The sequence below is a fragment of the Thunnus thynnus genome, chromosome 13 (assembly GCF_963924715.1).
Source record: "Thunnus thynnus chromosome 13, fThuThy2.1, whole genome shotgun sequence".
NCBI lineage: Eukaryota > Metazoa > Chordata > Actinopteri > Scombriformes > Scombridae > Thunnus > Thunnus thynnus.
This window is the reverse complement of record NC_089529.1, coordinates 27,074,979-27,099,661: the sequence shown is the minus strand read 5'-3', so window position 1 is coordinate 27,099,661 and position 24,683 is coordinate 27,074,979. Positions and strand designations below refer to the sequence as shown.

At 40.5% G+C, this 24,683-nt stretch overlaps 1 protein-coding gene across 3 annotated transcripts; it reads right to left on the bottom strand.

Annotated features, from left to right (window-relative positions):
* Positions 1-2,308: 2,308 nt before the first annotated feature.
* LOC137196055 (putative monooxygenase p33MONOX) lies at positions 2,309-23,387 on the bottom strand. 3 transcript variants are annotated; one of them, XM_067608854.1, is made up of 9 exons: positions 23,290-23,387; positions 11,578-11,707; positions 11,340-11,405; positions 9,311-9,486; positions 9,088-9,202; positions 8,783-8,910; positions 7,911-8,014; positions 7,578-7,777; positions 2,309-5,689 (listed from the first exon to the last, which is right to left on the bottom strand). In XM_067608854.1, exons 3-9 carry the CDS (start codon positions 11,362-11,364, stop codon positions 5,475-5,477), a joined length of 963 nt encoding a protein of 320 aa, XP_067464955.1. In that variant the 5' UTR covers positions 11,365-11,405; positions 11,578-11,707; positions 23,290-23,387; the 3' UTR covers positions 2,309-5,474. The 3 variants fall into 3 exon arrangements, with proteins under 3 accessions (XP_067464955.1, XP_067464954.1, XP_067464956.1); XM_067608853.1 differs by lacking the exon at positions 23,290-23,387 and adding an exon at positions 14,050-14,207; XM_067608855.1 differs by lacking the exon at positions 23,290-23,387 and adding an exon at positions 14,050-14,207 and having other exon boundaries at positions 2,309-5,686.
* Between the last annotated feature and the right edge of the window lie 1,296 nt (positions 23,388-24,683).

Here is a 24,683-nt window from a genome sequence, read left to right as displayed (position 1 = left end):
GTGAGTCAAAAATGTCCTCCCTCTTTGATTAAGATTTAAGATTTCCTTTAATGGTCATTTTTATGCACTATCATACATAAAAACCCAAACAATGTTTCCCTTAAAAACACCAGACAAAAATAAATACAAGGCAGTGCAAGAGTCAATAAATATAGCAGCTAAAAAAGTCAATGAAGAAGTTATACTGGCCAGTAAAAATTGTCCATCTGATCCAGAATGGTCATGTTAAGGTTTATAAGTCTGATTGCCTCAGGAAAACTGTGTTTAGTAGCCTTGTGGTCCTTGAGTGAATGCTTCTGCACCTTCTTCCTGACTGCATGAGGGAAAACAGGCTGTGGGAGAGGTGAAAGGGATCATTATGCTATTATGCTGGATGCTCTGTGGACGCAGCGTTGGTCGTATATGCCCAGCAAAGATGGCAGCAAGGCTCCAATGCTTTCTTCCAGCCAATGGGACATCTACAAAGATGGGTTGGGTATATGGTCATGTGGTTTCAGGCCAATTGTTGTCCAAGATTAACAGCGGCAAGGGGAGTGTCCAAGTGCCTCTGTTAATCTTGGACAACGATTGGCCTGAAACCACATGACCATATATCTAACTCATCTTTGTAGATGTCCCATTGGCTGACATGTGTCTATTTGTATATGATTGGTTGTCTCTTATATTTTTTTTTAACTTTTTTTTTTTTTTAACCTTTTTTCATACCCAACTTACTTTATTTAAATGGTGTTTGTAATGTGTTTTATGATGACCCCGATGAAGGCCACAAGCCGAAACGCGTCGGTTAACTAATAAAGTTGTTCCTCATACTACAAGTGTTGCGGGAGTTCTCATCTTTCTAGACTTATTTCCCTTTTCCGTGCACCTTGGAAGTAGGTGAAGTTGTGCCAGAGACCCTCACTCTGCATCTACACCAATGATTTCTTCTGCAGTTCTCACTTTCCTGTTCAGTCTGTGTCTTTCTTCCACTATGGAGGAGGTGGAGGACGGGCCTTCTTGATGACAGCTGTGGTGTTATGACTGGAGGTCATATCATCCGTCAGATGTAGCCCCAGGAACTTGGTGCTGTTTACCCTCTCTACCACAGAACCACTGATAGTCAATGGAGGATGGTGGTTGGGGTTTCCCTTCCTGAAGTCAATGATCATCTCTTTGGTTTTGTCAGTGTTGAGGGCAAGACTACGAGTTTTGCACCAAGCTGTCAGCTGCTCCACCTGACCTCCGTAAGCTGACTCATCTCCATTGCTGATGACGCCTACGACTGCGGTATCATCAGCAAACTTTATAACGTAGTTGTTGTTAAATTCTGCAAAACAATCATGTGTCAGCAGCGTGAACAATAAGGGGCTCAGTACGCAGCCTTGAGGTGATCCTGTGCCACCACCATGGCAGGAAATCCACGATCCAGTGTCCACATCCAGCATCCAGCCTCAGCTTCTCCACCAGCTGTTGTTGCAAGATTGTGTTAAATGCTAAGCTGAAATTGATCAACAGGATCCTGGCATTGGTGTTCCTGTGTTTTCCAGATGAGTCAGAGTGAGGTGGAGAGGGGTGGATATGGCGCCCTCCGTAGACCGGTTTGCTCTACATATGAACTGTGAGGGATCCAGGTCGGCAGGGAGGTGTGGTTGTGCCTCCGTTCAGCTGCAGTAGAAGAATAGTAAAAAGAGGGAATTTGGCACTAAAATTACTATCTTTGGATGGCTGAAGCCTCAAACCTTTAAATAGATTTTAGCACAGAAGCAGGGTTGTTGATTTTGTCCCCTTCCATTGAAAGTGCATTATGAAGGGACCTCTTAAAGGCCAGTATGAGGAGTAGGACTAATTATAGTTTTAGGATGGACTTGGAAAAATTGTGAACCTGTCCTTCAAGGTCTGCTGGACTGATTTTCTAATTTTGTTTGTCCTCCAAATTCTGTTAAGATTTGGAAGATTGGACTGACATGATGCTCCTCTCTGGCTGATGTCAGAGGACCAACAAGCCAATATCAGCCAATCAGATCCCTTAAAGACATTATATATTGTTAAATGTGGAAAATAATGAGTTTATTTACACACCCCAAAACAGTTACTCCTTTAAGATGAACTTAAATTTGTTTTTTTTTATTCCTAAACTGCCTGTTACCATGATTGCAAGAAAAAGACGTTACTAGATGGAGAACTGAGGCTCCCTAGAGGTTGACATTAATTACTACAGATCAACAGATTTGTGTGGCAATAAACTCAAACGCCATTCAAAATATGTTGTAAAAAACACTTTTGTCACACTAGAAATAATGAAATACTGATTCTTGTTTTGTGATGAGAATATAACATTTATTCTCAAACTGTTTTTGGCAAAGAAAAATAAACCAGAGACCATATAAATCAAGCTAAACGTCTCTAAATCATCAACTGGACAAAAAAACATTGAACAGACAAATGAGAAACATAATTCAGTCAGTCTGTACTACAGAGTCACATCAACATACAGAGTAGATTCAATCAGGGGGGAGATTTAGGGAACAGCGTCACAAATTTGAACACAGAGCACTTGTGAACACAAACTATAAAACAGAAACAGTCATCGTTTAATATTTACAGCTGCTGAAATCAGTGTGTTTTACACTGTGTCCAGCTGAAAAGGAATGAAAAGGAACTGAGCACCTGATTAACACCACAGCAGAGTTACAGATGGCAAATGACTTTCACTCCATATATAGACAAACCTTTCCACTGAGTACATGTTAAATCTTTTTTTTTTTTTTTTTTTTACCAACGAAGACTGTTTCCATTCAATAATAAAAGTGCAATAATAATAATAATAATAATAACGATAATCAGACAGGTGCTACTTCAGACAGGTCATAGAGCTCATTAAGCTTCACACACCTTACAGAAACCATGTGTACGCTGTAGAAATGTCTGACACCACTGTCACAATACAGAAAACTTGCTGCAGTTTTAATAAAACCCTGTATTTCCTGTTATTTCCTGGGTTACTGTAAGGTGACGTCTTTTCTTTAGGGGTGCAGAATGTTTCTTTGCACTGTGACGACTGAAAGTTCATCTTTAATTGCCAAAAAGTGAATCTGTGAAAAGCTAATTCACCTTTTATCAGTGACACAAGGTTTCTGTAGGATGTTGTTACGCACCAAAACTAAAGAAAAACAGGAATTCTTCATATTTGACTGCTGATTAAAAAAAAAAAAAAAAAACGAAAAAACAAAACAATAACAGACTAAATTCTCTTCTTCCTCTTCTTCATTTTTGTCAGTTCTTCATATTTTTCTATTTTGACAGAAACCAGTGCTCAGAAAACCCCCTGGCATGCTGCAACATGTCAATGTGTGAGTCTTGGTCACATGTGGTTCTTATTTTAACATTTCTTCACACACACGCACACACGCGCACACGCACGCACACGCACACACACACACACCAGGCCTGCATTTTTTCCGACCCCCCACCCAAAAGGAACAAAATCTGTTGTTACAGTAGCAGATAAAAAAAACCTTCATCTATACATTAAAACATCTAAATAAGAAGTCTAACATAAAACAAATACGTGGAGCATTTCAGTGAGCAGGAGCCTGACAACATTTCCTGAGACAATTTTTTCTTTTTACAATTTTGAGTTTTGTTCTGTTGCTTTGATTCATATTAAACATCACTTGATGAATTGTTAAGACTCTTTCTTCTCACCCTGCTTATTGAAATGTCCCTTTTAAAGAAGACGAATGAAATATTCTTTAGAGACAGACGGGAATGTAAAGAGATGATCGAGACCGAAGCGGAGGAAGTTTTCTCGTATCTTTTGCATCTGGAAGGGCTGTTAAACACGAGAAGGGTTGGATAACGGGAAGCTAGTGTCTGGGGTGGGAACAGTGGGGATAAAGTGCATTCACATGGGGATTCTTTGTCAACCAGGATCACCATCAACTTCACCTCAGGCAGTACAAAGTTCTTAAAATCAATCACTGTCAGTAGCCCTCCATGTTATCTAGACTCAGGGGTTAATTCATGCTGAATGTGTCGGCCTGAGCCCGTGTGCGGTGCTAGTAGGGTACAGGATAAGAGAAATGTCAAGAATTGGATTTTACAGCCAAGCAATACAGTAAATGCTTCAGATGGGAAATTTTTCTTATTGGAGATTGTTTCCGTGGTGATGGTGGTTATCTGAATGTTGGAGCTGCTGCTGAAGGTCTCACGAAATGACTTTGAGATTGTAATTTCTGCTTCTCTCGATGTGACACATGTCCACATGTGACGGTGTGTTAAGGTGAGAGCCTTTGTCAGCATTGAGTGATGTTGTAGCAAACTGACATCAAACCTATGACGCATGTCGCTGCTGCTAGCGACAGTTAGCTTAAAGTATATTACAACTTGGGTTTTATTTTTGCGGCTTTGGACATGAAAGTAATTTGGGAATATGGTAACATTAATCCACAAAGTTTGACGGGATAAGAAACAACATACAGGCTACAGTTTAGCCAGATTAGCTAAAACTCTTTGTTCGGCGGTAAAACTGAAAGTTAGCTTACCTGAAACGTTGCTAACAATCTGTCATTGCACAGGAAAACCGTGTGCACACAACTATAGTTAGCTTGTAAACTGCATGGATGTATAATAAGAACTGGATACAACGCCGCCACTCAGCCTTGCCGCCATTTTTTTCCCCAGTGGCCACTCGCAGTATTGCGGCAAAAAAATCCACTGCAACCCAAAAAGCATTTTTCCCCCCATAGACCTCCATTATTAAACTGTCGACAGGAACACCTCCAACTGCAAACAAACTCAATAATTGCTCTGTCTTTTTTATTAAACTTTCCTTGAGCCTAGAAAATCGATTTTAAAGTTTGTGATGTCATCCCAATGTAAAGTCTATGGGCCGAGCGGGAACACGTGGGCGGGGCCAACGGTGAAAAACACCGCAGCGGATACTCTGTCAGCGGCACAACACGCAAGCTAGAAACGTTTTTTTTTTGGCTCATGCAGCAGGCGAGCAATTTTCATTCGAGTGAATAGGCGCCATCTTTGATTCTAGTATCCAGTTCCTATAATCCATCCATGTTAAACCGTCATGAATGTTTACAGTCAGTTTGGGTAATAATTTCACTGTTTTCCTTCATTTTCTCTTGCAGGTAAGTTTGTTTAACCTGTGGGGAATGTTTACAACCTTTCCCAAACTTCTTTTTTAGAAATGTTGCCGTTATCCCAGATCAGTCAGTAATTAACTTGAGCACAGTGTTATTATTACTGACATGAATGATGGACAAAACTATGAAAATAAGACCCAAGTTGTGATAAATCTGAATCACATGATTGGATTCTCATCCCAGGTGCAGAAAGCTAACAGCTAAAAAAAAATGTCTCTGTTGGTACATTTTAAAAGTAACAACAGACTATGTAGCAGTTTGTGAAGGAACAGAGGTTTTCATTTCATGTGACCTTCAGCGTCGGCAGCTTTGACGTCGATGATGTCGTGTGACCTCCTAGAAGCCGGAGGGCGTCAGGATGTTCATGTCTCTGGGTTTGAGCTTGTGTGGTCGCGCTCCCTGCCTCCGACCGTCCACTGTGGGAATCTCCATTTTGGGCGGGGACACCTTCTGAGCGGCGGGGTTGTCAGCCAGCCGCGTGGCCTGTGACTTCATTACCTCTATGGGGGATGGCTTCTGGGCGCCACGGTACGCCTGCAGCGCAAAGCCTGCTGGGAAAAGAGAAAAAGGAAATAAATTCTCATGTTTTGACCAGAAAAAAAAGAAAAAGTGAGAATTACAAATCCAGCTTGCAAGTTGTTTATTTATATGAGATTTCTGACTGCAGCTATTATGTTTTTACCTCCACTGTTGATCTGTTTACATCCAGTCAGTCTGTAGAAAAACTCTGAGATCAGCAGATCAGAACTTTTTAATTTACTGCACCTAATATTTAAGTAAATATATTTAACACACGTGATATTACACTTTCCTTTGTATCTATTTAACATTTTAACGTGGGCTCCAGCTGTTTCTCCATATTATTATTTTGCTACGACTACTTCTGTCTAGTCTGTCTGTTCTTCCTGGAAGAGGGATCCGTCCTCTGTCACTGTTTTCTGATTTCTCCCCTTTTATTCCTTATCAAAAAGTGTGTGTATGTGTGTGTGTGTGTGTGGACTTCCTTATCCAAATCAAAGATCTAAGGAGATTAGATTTTACACCTTATAAATTTAGCCCTCAGAGACAAACTTGTGATCTTGAGCTACAGTATATGAATGAAACAGACGTAACATGATAACGACCCAGATGTAGATTTACACAAATCTACCATGAAGTACCTAAATGTGTGGGTGTGGAGACTTGTGCTGCAGGTTCTATGTTTACTGCCATTGGCTTTATGTTTCCTGCTTTTTATGCTGCTGGTTTAATGTTTATCTTTTCTATGCGTGGTGGTTTTTATGTGGTCTTTTATGCTTGTGTTGTTGCTCTGTGCTTTTTATTTGTCACTTCATTGTGGACCTGCAGTGCAGAGTCCGTGGGGACAAATAAAGTATATTTTGATATTGAAACTAAATTCCAAATCCTAAGAATCAGTTTACAGGATCAGGAAATGCATGGTTTGGTGGTTTGGTTGGGTTTAATCAGGAGAACATTAAGTTCTGGACGGTTCAACACACTGGTAAAGGTTTAATGTCCTGTCAATGTAACATGCAGTGTGACCCATCAGTAAGGACTGTCATATTAACCCAAGAGAGGGTATTTGCTGTATTTGTGCCACTAATTATCTGTGGCGAAGTGAATGCAAGCTTGTGTGTGTCTTCTCCAGCCTTTCGTGACATAGAGGATAATAAAATACATGAGTCATAATGACAAATCAATCCTGCAGCAGCTTCTATTTTAAGTGTCATTGAAATACTGTTGAGTTCATACATGTAAACGTCCATAAGACAGTCTTACAACCTGCTGTGATTTTACCACATTGCACATGAGAAGCGGTTCTTTGGTTTGTTGAAAACGACTAAAAGCCTTTTTTTCTGGGTTGAAAGATAAACGCCTGAGTGAAACAACAGTAAAACATCTGTGAAAAGTTATTCCTTCACTTAACTCCACTCAAACGTTTTACCTACCCAAAGTCATCCTGGCAAAAAGATTTTAATAGTTTCCAAACAGACTGAATTATTCCACATGTGAAAATCTCAACGTTGTTGCTCAGCAGCTGTCAGTGATCTGGATTTAAACCGGTCTGATCAAAGTTTTATATCTCCAGGACGCCAAAAAAAAAAAACTGGGCTTCACTGTTTTCAAAAGCCAATAACAGACAGAGGTTCCAGCTGCGTCGGCCGGTGTTTACTGACAGTCTGAAGGTCATTTGAAAAACCTCCACATCAAGTTCCATCGAGTTTGTTTATGCTTGTACAAACAGAAGGTAGTTCAACCCTGTTTGTGTTCGCTGTATTTGCCACGAGAATCCTGTCGACGACCGATGACCCAAATCTTTAAATTTCTAATAGCATGAATCTTTATGCGCGAGAAGAGCAGCGCCTTTCAGCTGCTTTGTTCACACGCGATATATTTTCACTTTTTGTTAGCACCTCATAGCGAGGTGATGCCGTTTACCTCCGGTTGTGTTGTCGGATCCCAGGTCAGAGGCCGACTTCTGGACGAACGGGCGCGGCCCAAACACGCCCCACCGTTCGACCACACCTCCGACGACTCCTCCTCCTCCCGCTGCTGCTGCCATGTCTGCTGCTCCCATGTCCACGCTGCTGTTGGAGGAGCTCATGCTGACCTCTGACCCCGTACTGTTGAACCAGCTCCTACACAAAAATAGTGTGTAAAGTGGAACAAATGATAGATTTTCTTAGCAGGGTAGACTTTGAATTTAATGCACAGGACATTGAAAACACAGTGGAGGTGTGTGTGTGTGTGTGTGTGTGTGTTGGTGTGTACCTGCGCTTTTGTTTCGGGGAGCTGTGTGGTGTGTTGGATGGGGTAGACTGGGCGGAGGAATTCTGCCGCTCTTCTTTGGCCTCCATGCTCTGGATCTGCATTTTCTAAACAGCAACAACAACAAAAAAAAGGCTCATGTGTTTCAGTGGACACAGTTTTTACTTTTATGGACCCAAACCTGCAAATTTTAAGAAACAGCTTAAAACCCCAGTTACATAAAGCATGATACGATATGATATGATTTATTTTTGGATTACTGACATCAATTAATTGATCCACAGGACCATTTTGATAATTTAATTATTGTTTCAGTCATTTTTAAAGCTACAATGATGAATATTTTCAGATTCCAGCTTTTCATATGATCATATATCAGCTTTTGCTCTTTTTCTTCATCATATATGACAGTGAATTTTATATCTTAACATTTTGGATTGTCAGTCAGACAAAACAAGCAAATTGAAGACATAAGTCCGGGCTTTTGATCGTGATTTTTCTCACAATTTTTTAACATGCATAGACTAAACGATTGATTGAGAAAATAATCGGCATTAAACAGCAACAATAATCATTACTTGCAGGCCTAATCCAGAGGATAACGTGTGGTTTTTACTAATCTCGCTCCTGACCATGACACCTAGTGGCCATAATGGGCATTGCTCTTCTCAAATATGGGGCTCACATTTTCAAGACTAAGGCCATGTTCATTGAGCTGCAACGACAAATGATTGTTGTCATGATAAATATTTCCAGATTGGAAAATCCTGTCTCTTAGTATTATAACCCGCTGTGCAGTGTTCTGGTGTCTGATAAGTCTCCAAAACACATTCATCTGTTCATTAATGTTCCATCGACCGGTGTGTGTAGCTTACCTGGAAGGATTCGGGCATGCGGTGAAGGTGTCGTGTGTCCTCAGCGGTCAGGCCTTTGTGGGGCATGTAGCTGGCGTCGGTTAACCCCGCCTTCTGCTCAAACTTGTACATACTATCGTGAGTCTGTTCTGAAAAACGCAAGACAGAGACGAAAGCTTTAAATCAAATGTTTAAAGCGACTGTCTAGCTTTTGTAGTCTTAAAATGTTCAAAATACTACTGTGACATCACACAACTGTGTGAGAATAAATCAAATATATCCATTCACAGCTCCTATCGGGATTGTCATTGTGGGATGCATCTTACTGGTGATGAGGGAGTTCATGATGATGGATGAGGCCTTGGCTTTCACTACACCTGGTGACCTGGAGGGGGCGTTGTCTGGCACTGTAGACTGACTCACTGCACCGCTCTCATCCTCCTGGTGGGGAAGAAACATCATCATCATTAATATAATCTACACACAGCATTACACTCCTCCTGATGACAAAGCAGGCACTGTGGATGTGTCGCAGAGGTCGTTTCTCACCTCGGCCAGGTGTGAGAATTTCCTCTCCGGTACGACTGGTCGTCTCCACAGGTTGTTGATGTTGATGTCATGGGGGGGCGTGGACATGGGGGCTTCCAGGTTGTCGTCGTAGCTGAGCGCCCGTCGGGTCATCCCGATGGGAAGCCTCATCCCGCCCATCCCGGAAGCTTCTAAGGCTGCGGACACAAACGACAACTGACTAAACAACAGCTTTCTCTTCACTTCCTGTTTCTGGCAGCGTTTTATTCTCAGCTGTCCTCACGTTAATATATTATGTAGTTTTCAATGAAGGAGACGGAGCGCAATGATGACTTTTTGATGAGCCTTTTTCCAGTAATTATTTGTGCAAGAAACTCTATGAAAAAACCAAACGATTAATAAAAGAATCCTACTAACAAGTCGTCTGTGTATTCAAGGCCTAATATATTTTATTCCTCTGTGCAATAGAGCTCCATCATTGTATAAAAACTACCAACGGGAGCTGTAGACAGTAAGAAAAATCCGAAATATTGCCAGCTCTTCACTTTAAATATGTGTCTTAAAGGAAGGAATATGCTGTAATGGGTTACCATTTACAAATTGTGATCGACAGTCATTAACTGCTTTACCTGTAAGTTTCCAATATGACCTTCACCTCCATGATGTCTAATTAGTCATTGAGTATGCACACTAGTTTTTTTAAGTATCCCGTTTCTGTGTTTGTGATTGTAAACATCACATCCTCATTTCAGAAACATGGATAATGTAAAAACCTTTAGAGATTTGAACGACCAGATTGTTTCGTTTCATGCAAACTTCATCAAATACCAGGATATGACTAAAAACAGGGATGTAAACATAAACAACTACAACTGAGGAAAAATGCCGGGAGCTCAGATTTCATGCTGTATTCCTCTAAACATGGGACTGATCTTTTTGTTCTTGTTCAGTTCAGGCTGTGTTTACAGATAGAAAGAGATATTCATTATCAGCTTCTGTGTGACTCACTGTGTGAACGTGTGAGATTCTGATCCACCCAGATGCGTCTGGCATCAGAGACCAAACAATCTGTGTCGCCCTGTTTTAAGTGTGAAGCGACTGAGTTTTCACAGTCTGTCAGGGTTTTCCAACCATAGTTGAAAACAGAATGCTTGAGCCACATAAATCATACTGTAAACATATATCTGCTGTTAGTGAGAAGATATGGGAGCAAGGTAAAAAAAATAATCCATTTCTCAGGAAGTGGAAGAACGGCGACATTAGGCGTCATTTTGAATATTCAGCCATCGGATCACACACTACTTGGCCAAAAGTATGTGGACACGTGAACATCACACTCACACGTGACTGTTAAAGATCTAATTCCACAATCACAGGAATAATTCATCCCAAAGGTGACGGATGGTGTTGAGGTCGGGGTTCTGTGCAGGCCATTTAAGTTCCTCCACACCAAACTATTTCTTTATGAACATGTCTTTGTGTCTGCAGGCGTCGTCATATTAAAAAAGTAAAAGAACCTATCGCCACACAGTTGAAGCACACTGTTGAAGAGCTGAAACGATTAGTCAATTAATCAATTAGTGTCCAACTATTGAATTAATCTCCAACTATTTTTATAATCGAATCATTGTTTTGAGTCACTTTTTTAAAGAAAAAAAGTCAAAATTCTCTGATTCCAGCTTCTCAAATGTGAATATTTTCTACTTTCTTTAGTCTTCTGTGACAGTAAACTGAATATCTTTGAGTTACGGACTGTTTGATCAGGACAAGAGAGACATTTGAGGACGTCATTTTGGGTTTTGGGAAACAGTGATTGACATTTTTCACCATTTTTTTGACATTTTATGGACCAAACAAGTAATCGATTAATCAAGAAAATAACTGACAGATTTACCAATAATCAAAAAATAATCATTAGTTGCAGCCCTACATTGTTGTAAATAAAATATCACTGTGTGCTATAACAGTAAGTAGGCCTAGCCAAAACAATAAAAACAGCCCCGGACCAAAAGTGTGACACAGTTTGTGGACTCGTGCAAGAAATACTCACCTGGTAAGTCGCCTGGGCCAGACATGATGTCAGTAAGATAAAGAACAAGATCAACCAGGATAGGACCTGGAAAAAAAAAACAAGATACAAGAGCGAGAAGTCTGCATTATTAGATATACATACAGAGGTAATTAACAGAAAACAACAGGAAACACGTTTCCTCATCCTGCTCCTTTCTTTCTTATCTACGTCCCTCCCGTTACAGCAGCCGTGTGAAAGTAGTGAACAGGCCTCATACCTTTCTGCTGTGTTGCTGTGGAGCGGACTGGCTGGTGAAGCGGCGGTGGTGATGGTTACATCGGTCTGTCTATGATACACAAAACCCTCTGGCAATGCATTGTGGGTAAGCAGCCAGGCCAGGGAAGCAACTAAGGAGACAGCAGAAGTCAAAAGAACAGCAGTAAGACAATCTCATCCTTTTAATTTGGAGGCAGGTTCTTTGTTATACTGACTTCAGAGAGCAGACGCTTTCACTTTCTCTTTTGACTTCCTGTCTTTTAGCAAAATTATATAACAGTAGAGGACTTGTGAGTAGTTAAATTTCATCTGTAAAGAAAGTAAATGTTAGTTTAAACGGTCTCGTATGCATTCGTAATGTTGCACTGGCAGGGTTTAAGACGTGTAACTACAGGTCTCCTTTTAGGTAATTTCCACAAATGAAAATGCTGAAAAGAAAGCATTCAAACACGGTGAGAAGGGGACGTTATTAACAATAAAGAGATAAAAAAATCTAACGGACACGGGCGATAAAGACACATCACCCTCTGTTATGACCGGCAGATGACTGCAGGATTATTCCAGAGGATGACGGCAGACAAACTGGATTACATAACCGCAACAGCAGGGGCGCTGCGTCGCTGACAGAGCAGAGGCTTACCTCTAAATAAAAGCTTACATTTGGTCTGGTGGGATGGAGAAAGATGGAGCAAGCACAGTTTCACAGCTTCATTCAACATATAGAAATATAGGAACTGTACAGACACCCAGATTTATGAAATACGCATCAGTGTGGCTGAATAGTAACATACAGACAGGTGACAAATTAAAGGAAAAACCTGAATAAATGAGTGGAGAAACACGGGTGCACTGGATGGTACAATTAAGCGATTAACATCCAATCAGATTTAAGTGACTTTGAAAGAGGGTTGATTGTTGGTGCAACGGATGGCAGGAGCTTCAGTCACAAAGTCTGATCAACTAGCTGGTTTCAAGAGGAGCGGTGACTAAAATGACATCTGCATTTAGATCTACGGGATAGACATCAGCAAATAAGGTTGGAAATGATGGTCGACAGCTCACATTTGATGACCGCGATGCTCGTGCATTAGTGCGATATGTAAGGAAAAACACAGGAGCAACTCTTCCTCAGGTGACTGAGAATGTCAACGCAGGACGGGATCAGACTGTGTCAGCAAGAACAGTCTGCCAACAGTTACATAGAGAGATATTATAGTAGGGCGGCGGTGCTCACACCCCTCGTTACAAGGATGAATGCACATTTGAGAGTTCAGTGGTGCAAAAACCACAGGCACTGGTCTACAGACATATGGAGAAAAGTGATATGGTCAGATGAGTCATCCTTCACCATATTGGTGTTCACCAAGAGAACCATACAGGTCTGAATGCTTGACCCCTACAGTGAAGGGATCTGGTGGCTCTGTTATGCTGTGGGGGGTGGGGGGGATTCTGCTGACATGGTTTGGGTCCACTTGTCCCTTTAGAGGGAAGCGTCACTGCAGATCTATACAAAGTTGTTCTGAGTGATGAATCAACTTGTTGAATCAATGCCAAGGTGCACTGAAGCTGTTCTGGTGGCATGTTATAGCCCAACATTTAAGTAGGCCTAGCCAAAACAATAAAAACAGCCCTGGACCAAAAGTGTGACACAGTTTGTGGACTCGTGCAAGAAATACTCACCTGGTAAAGTGCTGGTAAAATGCAATTTATGTTGCATTTTCTTTTAATTTGTCACCCGTCTGTATGTGACTGGATGCATGAAGAGATGAGGTTTGTATTTTGAAACAGATGACAGGTGTTTTTTGGACTGCGGTGACCTAAACAAGCTGCGACATTAATATTACCACATAGTTTACCTAGTTAGTAGGTTAAATTAACATCGTTTAGTGCAATCATGTCACAGAGTAAAACATAATTACGGCAGACGAATGTGATAAACTGATAGCATCATGGAGGCCACGGCCTCGTATGGGCCATATAATTACACACAATAGCCCATTCACACATCTGGCATTTTGCCGTCTTTTAAAAGCAGGTACAATGCTGGAAAATATGAATCCTGGCCTTTGTGATTCATACGATCTCATTAAATACAGCAAATATTTGATTCACCTAGCAAAATGATTTCCTAAAATTCAGCAGCTGTGCGTTTCGGCGGTAGATGAATCACAGAGGAGACAGTTTTTAAAAGGTATTATTTTACTGAAACAGGTGCTGCTTGGTGTATTAACTCATCCCGAATTGAAGAATGGCTGCTACACATTTTCAAAATGGCAAAAGTCGCGTTTTAACATTTAAAAATGTCAACAGAGAAGCGTTACGTCGTTAAATTATACCGTTTTTTAACCGCAGTTTGGTGGCAGCCGGTACGGTCCGCCCGAGAGAGAGATAGCGGAACCTGTGGCGCCTGAAGGACAATAAGATGCCGAACAGCTGGCGACTAACACCGTTAGTCTGATTTATTTTCTCTCACCGGCGGGAATGACGGCTTCAAAGCGACGACAGAAACATCCGTGACCTTCCAATGTCGAGGGGACAGCGCAGAAAACAACAGAGTTGTTGGGTAGCAGCCATTATTGTATCCGATAAATAAAACGGTCTTCCTTCCTCGATGGAATGGTGCGTTGCGTGGCCTGATCTCGCTGCATATCGCGAGAGTTTCCACTGCAATTTCAATTCAATGCAAAGGGTTTTATTGGCATGGGAAAGAAACGTTTACATGCTAAAGCAAGTATGAAATAAAAACATAAAATGCACATATCATAAGTAAAGATCTACTAGAATAAAGAAATATGTAAACAGAATGTGTCACATTGCAACACTGCAGTCAAATATATGAATAAGAATATGTAGAATTAACTTAAACATCCCCTCCAGACATGTTTTAAGATGAGTAAAACCTGTTTCAGTGTTTATATGGCTACCTGACAGACCATTAGACTATATCCTATCCTTTAATACTGCGCTCCAAACAACAACAGGTGATGTGTATCCATATTATTGGTAGCTGTTTGTCTCCGCCCAGTGGCTGACTCAGATTCTTCTTTGCCTTTAATTGACCTGCTGTATTTTCCACGCAGGTATTCTTAAAGGACAAGTTCACAATTTTTCAAGCCTGTCTTAAAACAACAGTGAGGTGTCCATATGAACAGTGAAAGAGGTTTTCCTCGCTGTAATCATTCCTCCCGTTCATACTGGCTGTTAAAAGATTCCCTTCAAATGTACTTTCAATGGAAGTGATGGAGGCCAAAATCCACAGTGTGTCCACACAGTCACTTAAAAGTTTATCTGAAGCTTCTATTCAGCTTCAGCAGTCTGAGTTAGTCATATCAAGTGGATATCTGACACATTTACAGTCTTTTTAGCATATAATTCCCTCTTTGTGTTTCCTTGTTGGGCCGCAGTGGAATTATAGTAACAAAAAGAGGAACTTTGGCAGTAAAAACACTGTAACATTGAAAGATATCTTTTTTTAAAAATCAGGAAGTCTTGCTTGATATTTGTCCATTAGTGGTGCTGACAACCATGAAAAAAAGTCTCTCATATATCCATTTAGGCCTAGTTTTTTTCCCATGGTCTGCAACACTTGAGGACAAATATCAAGCAAGACTTTCTAGATCTTATTATTTGTCCTGTGAGCCATCAGAACCATGCAGCGCTTCCTTCTTCCACTGTATTCTGTTGAAAGATATCTACTTGATTTGACTCATTTGGACGGCTGAAGCTTCATATTAGCTTCAGATAAACTTTTAAATACATTTCTGCTCAGAAGGAGGACTGTGGATTTAGACTTCCCCCATCACTTACATTGTAAGTATATTATGAAGTGATCTTCTAATGGTCAGTATGAACAGGGCTATTGTTTTAAGACAGACTTGAAAAATTGTGAACTCGTCCTTTAATACTCTTACAGCAAATCCTAACAATGGAAATCCACACACAGTTTTATTAAAAGACACCTGAATATTTACAGGTAAATGTCAGACACACACCGACAGAGGCACTCGGTGTAAACTGTTCCAGCTTTTTCTCTGAGCCCTCCCACCTCCTGATGCACAGTATTTGCATACAGAGCAGATCGAGCACCTCCCTCACCGGCTTGGTTTTCCCTTCCTTGGAAGCACTCCACCAACCGGACTTTCCTCTCTAGTAGTCTGGCCAACAGAGGAGGAAGTTAAACTGGGCGGTTCAGCTGTCGGTTCCGTCACCGCTTCACAATCTCTTTACAACCTGAGAATCTGCGCGTTTTTGTTCCGCAGCGACTTCTCCGCTTTCAGAAACTTTTTTTGTTGGAGGGGGGTCTGAGCTGATCCGCCAACACCGAACTATCAAAATGTCTCTCCATACAAGGCAGAAAACCACGACGAGCTACCGGACGGTGAAAGTCGCCTCTCCGGAGCCGGTGAGCAACACGGTGATCTCTGCCAGCCCGGTGTCAACGCTGCCGTACGGGATGAACGGCTCCTACGAGACGGTGCGATACCTGGTGCCGATGCAGCAGCAGTCCTACGTCCTGATGCAGCAGCCTTACATACAGCAGCCGATGATGCAGCAGATGGTTTCCCCGGTTTACGTGCAGGGTCTGCAACACCTGAGCGTCAGCAGCCAGGAGTCCGACATGCTCTACCAGCAGCAGAGCGCGTTGGAGGTGAGCACCATGTTTCAACCTGTTTTCTGCTCAAAATGAGTGTTATTATTATGAAAAAGCAAACCTCTGAATACCCTACCAACATTATAACTTGCTGTGTCAGACCTCATATTGTTTGGACAGTGCAAAAGTTTAAACTTTGGAGACAGTCAGTGATATTTAAATAACACTAGGAGCATAAGGAATGCGTAACCCATCAAACTACATTCCAGTTGGTTTATTAATATTAATATTGCTCTGTGCACACCAGCAACCAACCACCTGTAAACCACCTTTATTACCACCATAACTGATACATATTCTCTCAGTGTATCCCTCTCAATGTTTCCTTCCTGTGTAAAGTTAAAACATAAAAACGTAGTATGTGAAATAAACGTTAATCGATTAATCGATTAGTTGTTCGGTCCATAAAATGTCAGAAAATGGTGAAAAATGTCGAAGCCCAAGGTGACGTCTTCAAATGTTCTGTTTTGTCCACAACCTAAAGATATTCAGTTACAGCTCACATTTGAGAAGCGATTAATCGATTATTCATTGGTGATTAATTTAATAACTGATTAATCGACTAGTCGTTGCAGCTTTACAATAAACAAACGCAGACTTCTGCAGGTGTAAGTCAAATATTTGACTTGTGACAGAGGGAGGAAGGGCTGTAAATATAACAGTAGTGCAGTTCTTTACAGTTTTATGTTGTTATTCATGAACATTTAAATTGATGAGAGGAGTGATTGTACTGAAGATGTTGGTTGTTTAGTATTTGAAGTCCTTTGTCGGTGTTCAGACACTTGTAAACTGCATCAACATGGACTCATAAGCATCTAAAGCTGAGCTGCTTCGACTCTAAGCAGTGGACAGAGTTTAGTGGGAGTTTGAAACATCAGCTCTGTGCTGCTCTGTAGTCTTCTTCTCTGGTATTTGTCAGAGATAAGAGCACATAAATAAATATAAGGATGAGTCCAGATTTCACTTTCTTCCTGGGAGTTTTTGGACTCTATTAAAATGTCACCATCCATCAGTAGCTTCAGTTCTCAGTGCACACTTTTCTTTTCAGTTACAGATCACATTTGGGGGGTTAAAGGATGTAATTCATTAGTTTGTCCATCACGACAAGTGTCACTTACTGCAGGGTGTAAACTGTATGAGGCCCTTTGCAGCCACCAGAAGAATATTAGCAGTGTAAGTATGTCGCCCATATGGCATCAGCTTATTATTTCTGACACTGTGGTTTGAATTTTCACAGTCTATGATCAGAAATAAACAGGTGAATATGTTGTAGTGATGCTACACTAACTATGAAGAACAAACCTTTTAACCTTTTAAAAAGTTAATTTAAAAATCATGCAAAAGGACATATTACACTAAATATTAAGAACACTCCCCTAATATAGTTTTTAGTAGTTAATAGTAGTTTTTTTGAGAAACTGGGTGTAATGCATCTTTAAAATTGGACCTGTTATTTGCTGATTACACTTTTAAAGATATAGAAAAACAGAATCAAGGGTCTTCCTGGTAGCCTAGTTGTTTAGACTCACAGGATAGCAACTTTCCCACTTTGAATTCAGTCTTTGTTGAAGGCTAAAAAGGCCCTAAAAGCAGTCTTTCCAAAGAGGAAAAACATAAGTGGTATCCATAGTTATGGCTGGATATCGTACCTCAATACTTTTTGGGTATTGACTGAAATTTACTTGTTGTGTTGGAATCAAATGCCTGGTCAGATTCTGTGGCTTGTTTGTGTATTCATTGATCAGCTACTTCCTGATTTCAGTCATGACTGTGTTGTTGTGTTTGTAAGTGGAGGAAAGTCACAACTTCACAAGAGTATTTGTGCTTTTTCCTTAAATTCATCATTTCACTCCCTGACTGAATGACCTCTCTAGGGTTGTCAATCCTGCCCTTCTCCGATTGACTAATTGATTAATCGACCAATAGTTCCAGCGTTACAATCAGTCTCAAGGTGGTTTTGTATCTGCACGGTTCTGCTCCTCAGTACAAACTGTGCTGCAGGCCTCAGAGTTTTTCACCTTTTAGCGTGCTTGGCCTCAGCTCTGGTTTGTCTAACTCCTCTTCCTCATAGATTACTTTAAGGAGGCAGCAGTCTACTCCTGCACCTGCTCATATCTCAGCAGAAAACGCTTCCCCGCTTGGATAAATGATCACTTCCTGAATGCCTTGCCCTTCCCTCCATATGAACCCAAGACCTTTTTTGAATAATATCTGCTCTCCCACATCTTCCTCTTCTGCTTCCTTTAGTTTACTTTGATTAAAATATATGTTCTTTATACCTCTTTCCTCAACTCCTAAGTTTATGTGATACATTTTGTGCAGCAGAATATGGTCTGGGCTTCCTCTGGACCTTCTTTTTGGCTTCTTGTCATCCTGATATTTTACTAATTCAAGATCTTTCTGCTGTTTGAGTAGCTGCACTCAGAGCTCAGTGTGCGTGACATGTTTGATAGAGAGGTGGTGCCACACCTGGTCTGACTCTGCTGAGGTGACACACCCTTACATTTGAAGACTAAGACATTCTTCCACCTGGCTCACCTGGATCACCTCTGATAAATTAGATTGATATAATCTACATTATCTATGCTTTACCAAGTGTACATGTACAATCTGTTATTGAGGTCTGTATATCTCGGTAGATTAAGGGCAACCAGCGTTACTCTCATATGTCTACACGCCTTTTAAATGTCTATTAATCATCTAATAGGTTTTGAGATGTTGGTGTAATGTGAAGTGCTGAAATTACTGATTGGGTGACGCAAAAATTCCCAACATTTGCTAATCCTAGCCCCTAAAATATTAGGATTTGCTGTTAAGTTGTATATAATTGTATATATATGTATATTGTATATAACACTTTATTTATTGTAAGTACTGCTTTTATAAGTAGTACAAGAAAATTGATAGAATAAAGTACTTTTGATTATTCCCATCATTGAGAAGACTGTTTCTCTCTGCTGAACTGCTTCATGGTACAAAATCTGGAGACATTTTACTTGGCAAATTGACTATAGATACATTTACCTCATCTGAATTTATTTTGACTGTTACTGGTTCAGATTCAATTTTCGATTTTGTTAATGCCTCCAGAGTGACATCAGGGCAGAGGGACAAGTAGCAACATCCTTTTCATACTTTCGGGAATCAGTACTTTGCTTGAGGCTAAATGCTACGTGTAGCTTCCTTTTTTACAGAAGATCAATTCACCCGGATCACACAAAAACATACTGTCTTTGCACCAGTTGCATCTAGCCATGCAAACAGTTATTCGCTGTTTTGTTTCCAATGACAAGTGTGGACAGTGAAGTTTTTTTTTATAGTAATGAAGTGAGACGCTGTTTCTGGAAAGACAGGTTCCTATTAAGTTTTTCTAACGTTTTCAATGCTTTAAGGTTCACGAACAAAATCAAATTCTCCTCCATCGTGTTTAGATCTCAGCAGAAGTTTCATCAGTGTCAGAGTTAAACAATGATGCCAGAATTTTCTTTAGTGGTGAAGACTTGATACCAGCTTAGTGCAAGTTAAAGTTGGGGTTTGCCAGGTGATGTAAAGCTAACCTGACATGCCAGATGGTTTTTTTTACACAGAACCATCTGAGAAGTCGTCCTTGGAAGCTGTTTGGAAAAGAGCAAACATTTTCAAAAACTACTTGGCAGGTGATTGGATGAACCATCTGTCTATCACCGTCTATCACAGGCTAACGTCTCGCTGTTGTCACACCTAAACCGCGCCTATAGCTGCTGTAGCAGCTCCCCGTAGGACGCTGAATGGTCCAAACCACTTTTGGTTTGGCCACAAGCGCATAACTTGAAGCTTGACAAGATGGATTCTTGCGTAATCTCACAATCCAGTAACCTCGTTAATCTGCCTCATAAGGTAAATGTTACATCGTTGTGATGATGTAATGGGAACCTGGGAGATGAATGGTAAAAAAAAAAGATCTAAACAATGGAAGTAACGTTGTTCAAGGTCTTTTTGTGCTGCCACATGATGCTTAAAGGTACATAATGTGATATAAAGTAGAGTCTGCTGCAATCAAAGCCATTATTAAGTCTTTTGGGACAAGTCCAAGTCAAGTCTCCAGTCAGTCATTCACAAATCTTCATAAGCAGATTTCAAATTAAGATTCCAGTCTCTCTTAAAGGCCTGCCTGACGCCATCTTATTTATTTCTTGTTATTCTGAGATTTGATCAGATCAAAACTTGATACTTTTGTTGTTCAAGTCTCACAAGAAGCCAAGTCTTGAATTATGGTCACAATTCAGAGTTGAGTCTGTAAGACTTGTTTGTCAGACAGTCAGTTTGAGTTCATATTTTGACATGAATGTCATGACTGACTTGGGATCATTAGCATTCTTATCTTGCATACACTAATGCACTTATCAACGGACTCTGTATTCACAGTACTTCCACCGAGCTGAATCAGAAGTCCATCCTACGTGACACACTGCAGGACAAATCACACTGAAATCAGCTTTATTTGTAATAGTTTGTCTTCATCCAGTGCTTAATGGCTCAGCACATACAGTTCCAATCTGTTAACTCTACCAGACAATAAAGACTAAAAGCTTTAGTTGTTGCTGAATCAAGGCTGAGTGAAGATACACCTGATCGATTTTTTTAATGAGAATGTTTGCTCAAGGATAAAGATGATGCCGTACACTGTGTGTGTGTGTGTGTAGTACTCTGAGGACTCATTACTTTATGTTCATGTCTGACAGTCTCCTCTTCTTCTTTCTGTCTGTTTTTGTCTGATATTTCAGAGCGTCAGTGGACAGTCCTCATCAGTGTTCAGCCAGTCATCCAGTCCCATCAAGAGCCCCGAGCCAAGTGTTGAGGAGGAGGCAAGGACACTCACACACACACACACAAACACACACACACACACACACACACACACACACACACACACAAACACACAAATCTACTAATTTACCTCAACATGAAACCCTCAGTGAAGCAGAAGTCTGGCAGCCACACAAGTATGTGTCCTTCACTAAGTAGAAACCCACTGGAGCAAAAGCTTTTTTTTTAAGTCTTGCCTTAGTTCAGTTCAGTATTTTGTCATCTACTTTACTTTGTGTTTTGTTGTAATAAAACACAAATGAAACGATACACAAACTGAAAAATAAAAGCAAATTAAGTTGAGATTTTAAGCATAAAAAAGCAAAAATCGAATCTAAAAAAAACAAAACAGCTGACTACCAGGCAGGTACCACAACTCTCATCTTTCCACGGGATTTCAACATTGGTATAAAAAGTTGTGTCAACATCAACATGTTTGCACTGGTAGAAAACTACTTTAGCATTCGGACGGTTAAAACTGGGCTACACCTGATCGAAAAGTATTTTAAACGTCACTGTTGTTTTAATTGCATTTAATTGACTATATTTCACAATCTGGTCCTGATTCATATGCTGATGAAGCAATGACAACGTGCAGGGACCATTTGAAATCTTTTGGCACAATACATAAGTTGAAGGTCATGTTAACAAAAACATCCAAAATTTGGATGAACTGTCTGATAAGATTCTAAGTAAAGATGAGTATGAATTTGGCCAGAAATGCAATACTAATACTAATACTTCAATACTCAAATGTTTTTCTCCAGCTTTATACCAAAAACATACTGATTTTTAATACCCAGCTCTGGTTATTTGTAACATAGACGTCTCATTTTTCAACCAAATGTGGTCCAGGTTTGATCTAAAAGTCTAGACATCCTTTGAGCTGCAAATGCTTATTGAAGTAGGTTTCTGCCTCTAGTAAATTTAAACATTTTTCTAACATTTAGAACGCATCTTTTTGACCTTCAAATCAACAACATCATGCCTACTGGGACTCCTGTACAAGCTGAGCTATCTTTACCTCTCTGTGCATTTACTTCACATTTTTGACATTTAAGATGATGATTGGATGAGTGTTGGAGTGAGAATAGTATCACTATTAGGACGATGTCATGAATTCACACTGTCTAAATTCTGCAGTGTGGTTTATGCCTTTTTGCCAACTCTCCAAAGGATTCACCATTTGAAGTATAGTCTTGTAATCGAACATGGAGCGAACTGAGAAACAAAGAAAAGGAAAAATGCAGAGGCAGTGTGGAGTCCATCTATTGGTTTTGTGCCGACACACCCATTAGCTTGAAGCCTCAACATGGGAACATGGCACTGTGTGAAAGTACAGTAGCATAATTATCATCTTTTTTAAAAAAAAAACCTCTCAGTTCAGCCGGGGGCGACTCACTCGTCCACATGCATGCTCTCTGTGTGTGCAGCTACACCCTGCTTTCACATTCACTATGTTACAGCACTTTGGTCATAATCACAAGACGTTCGACTGTCGCAATACTGACAAACCACTCAGGGTGGGTGTTAAATTGAGGTGTGGCTGGATGCTTCCCAGAGCTCTTAGCTCTGGGTGGGTGCATTCCTTTGATTTGAACCTGCAGTGTCATGTATATAGCTGTTGTCCAAATAGGGAGGTTCTCTGATTTATGATGGCTGTGTCGGTGCTTTGATGCTGTTTGTCTTGGCGTGACCTGAGATAGTCCTTGCTGCATTTACACATACTCAGTAGGGATGCAACAGATCACAAAACTCATTGTTTTGGATCATATCACGGTTTTTGAGTCACGGATCGGATCATTTTTCAGATCAGCAAAAAAAAAAAAAAAAAGGGAGACAAATATAACTTTGCTTTCCAACTATTCTGTAAAACACTTAAATGATGGTGGTGTTAAATGTAAACAAGATTCAAGATGTCCAACGTTTAAATAAAATCTTAAAATATATAAAATATTCAATGCTCAATTGTTAAACTGAAGTGCAATATGAGGCTTGATACCTTCCTCCTTTAAACATGGTAGTGAATGAAACAACAGCCTGTGTCCACATCATCAAGACTTGATGAGAACCTACAAACATGAACACACGTCTTGTCCTGCAGCTTGTTGAACGAGCCACCAAACAAACATTCACAGGGGAAAAGTGCTCCGCTAACGTCAGTTAGCAGCTGGTTAGCTGCTCAGCTGCAGCACATTAAACAGCATGTAAACATACCTGCAGATGACCTGTTAGACGATGGTTTGGTCGTCGCTCTTCAAAATCCCTGTTAGCGCCGTGCTGTCTGAACATGACTTGTACTTTACAGCAGTTTATTTATTTTGTCTCCGATGAGACATTAACTTTTGCAGTTAATCCACAGTTCATATGCCTGCCAAACCATGGGGGCGGGGGGGCGCGATCCGTACGGGTCACTGATCAACTACGTTCTGTTACACCACTAACACTCAGTAATCACAATGACAAGTTTTACTCTTCCGTTGCAGCCCATCATTAAAAGCTTCATTGTTTGGTGAGAAAACGCTTTAAATAGTGTAGATGTTTTCCCAAATTAAGCATCTCCATTCACCTAAATTAATAATTTGTCAGCGTAATTGTCACTTTAGGGCTGCAACTGATGATTATTTTCATTATCAATTTATCTGTTCTAGTTTCACTGATTTTTGTTGCTCAAGTTCAGTTCACTTTGTGGTCCTACAAGAGGAAAGTGTTTTTGCAGTAAGGACTTGTCAAAGTCCATCAAGAAACTGTTCAAACTGCAACCAGCATGTATGAGAGAGGCGGTTTATGCTATATTTGGATACATGAAATAAATGAACATTTGAACCAGTTGCTTCTAATTTCTGGAAGCCAGTATCTGTGACCGGAGGGAAGGATGTCAAAATGCAAAGTTGGTCAGGACTGGCCGAGAGGGATTTTGCATAGCAGAATAAATTTACAATGTTTGCACTTTCTCGCAGCTTTGCATATTTGATCGTCGGCTGCAAATACAGCGAGCCGCTTTCCAGTGTCATAAAGCTGCAGTTATGTTTCTTCTTCCTTCTTCTTTTGAGAATCCAAACATTTAAAAAGTATGAGGAGCAAAGACTTGTAATTGTGAATTGTGAAGTTTCAATTCTTTCTCACTTGCATCATCTGCAGATTGTGCGCTGAAGTAACTAATCTGCTTTCCCTCCAGCTCTCGTGGTATGTGTTCAGTCTTGTTCTCAGGTACAACTCCAAGTGATTTGGGTTGTCAGGCTTCAGTCTGTAATCTGCTCATCAGCGTCTCTCAACAAGGCAGAAGAAATCGTTTGATGATTTTATTGTTCGGTGAGAACAAAGTCAGACAAAACTCGGTGTAGAGGAGACGACCACACCCCTCCATGTTTTCATACAGGAATGGAGGAGGGGTGTTTTCCTGCAGTAGCCTGGTCCTAATCTTCTTTGTTTTTCTGCATAATTTTTGTCATTTATGTACTGGCAACAGAAGCGATTTTGAGGGTCAGTGCTGCTGTAGCTCAGTTTTCTTTGCTTACAAATTTTAGCTTCTTGACTAGACTCTACAAGTTTCTCATCTTGTAAAATGGGATTGTAATAAAAACAGACCCACTGGTGGAGCCGGCGGGCTT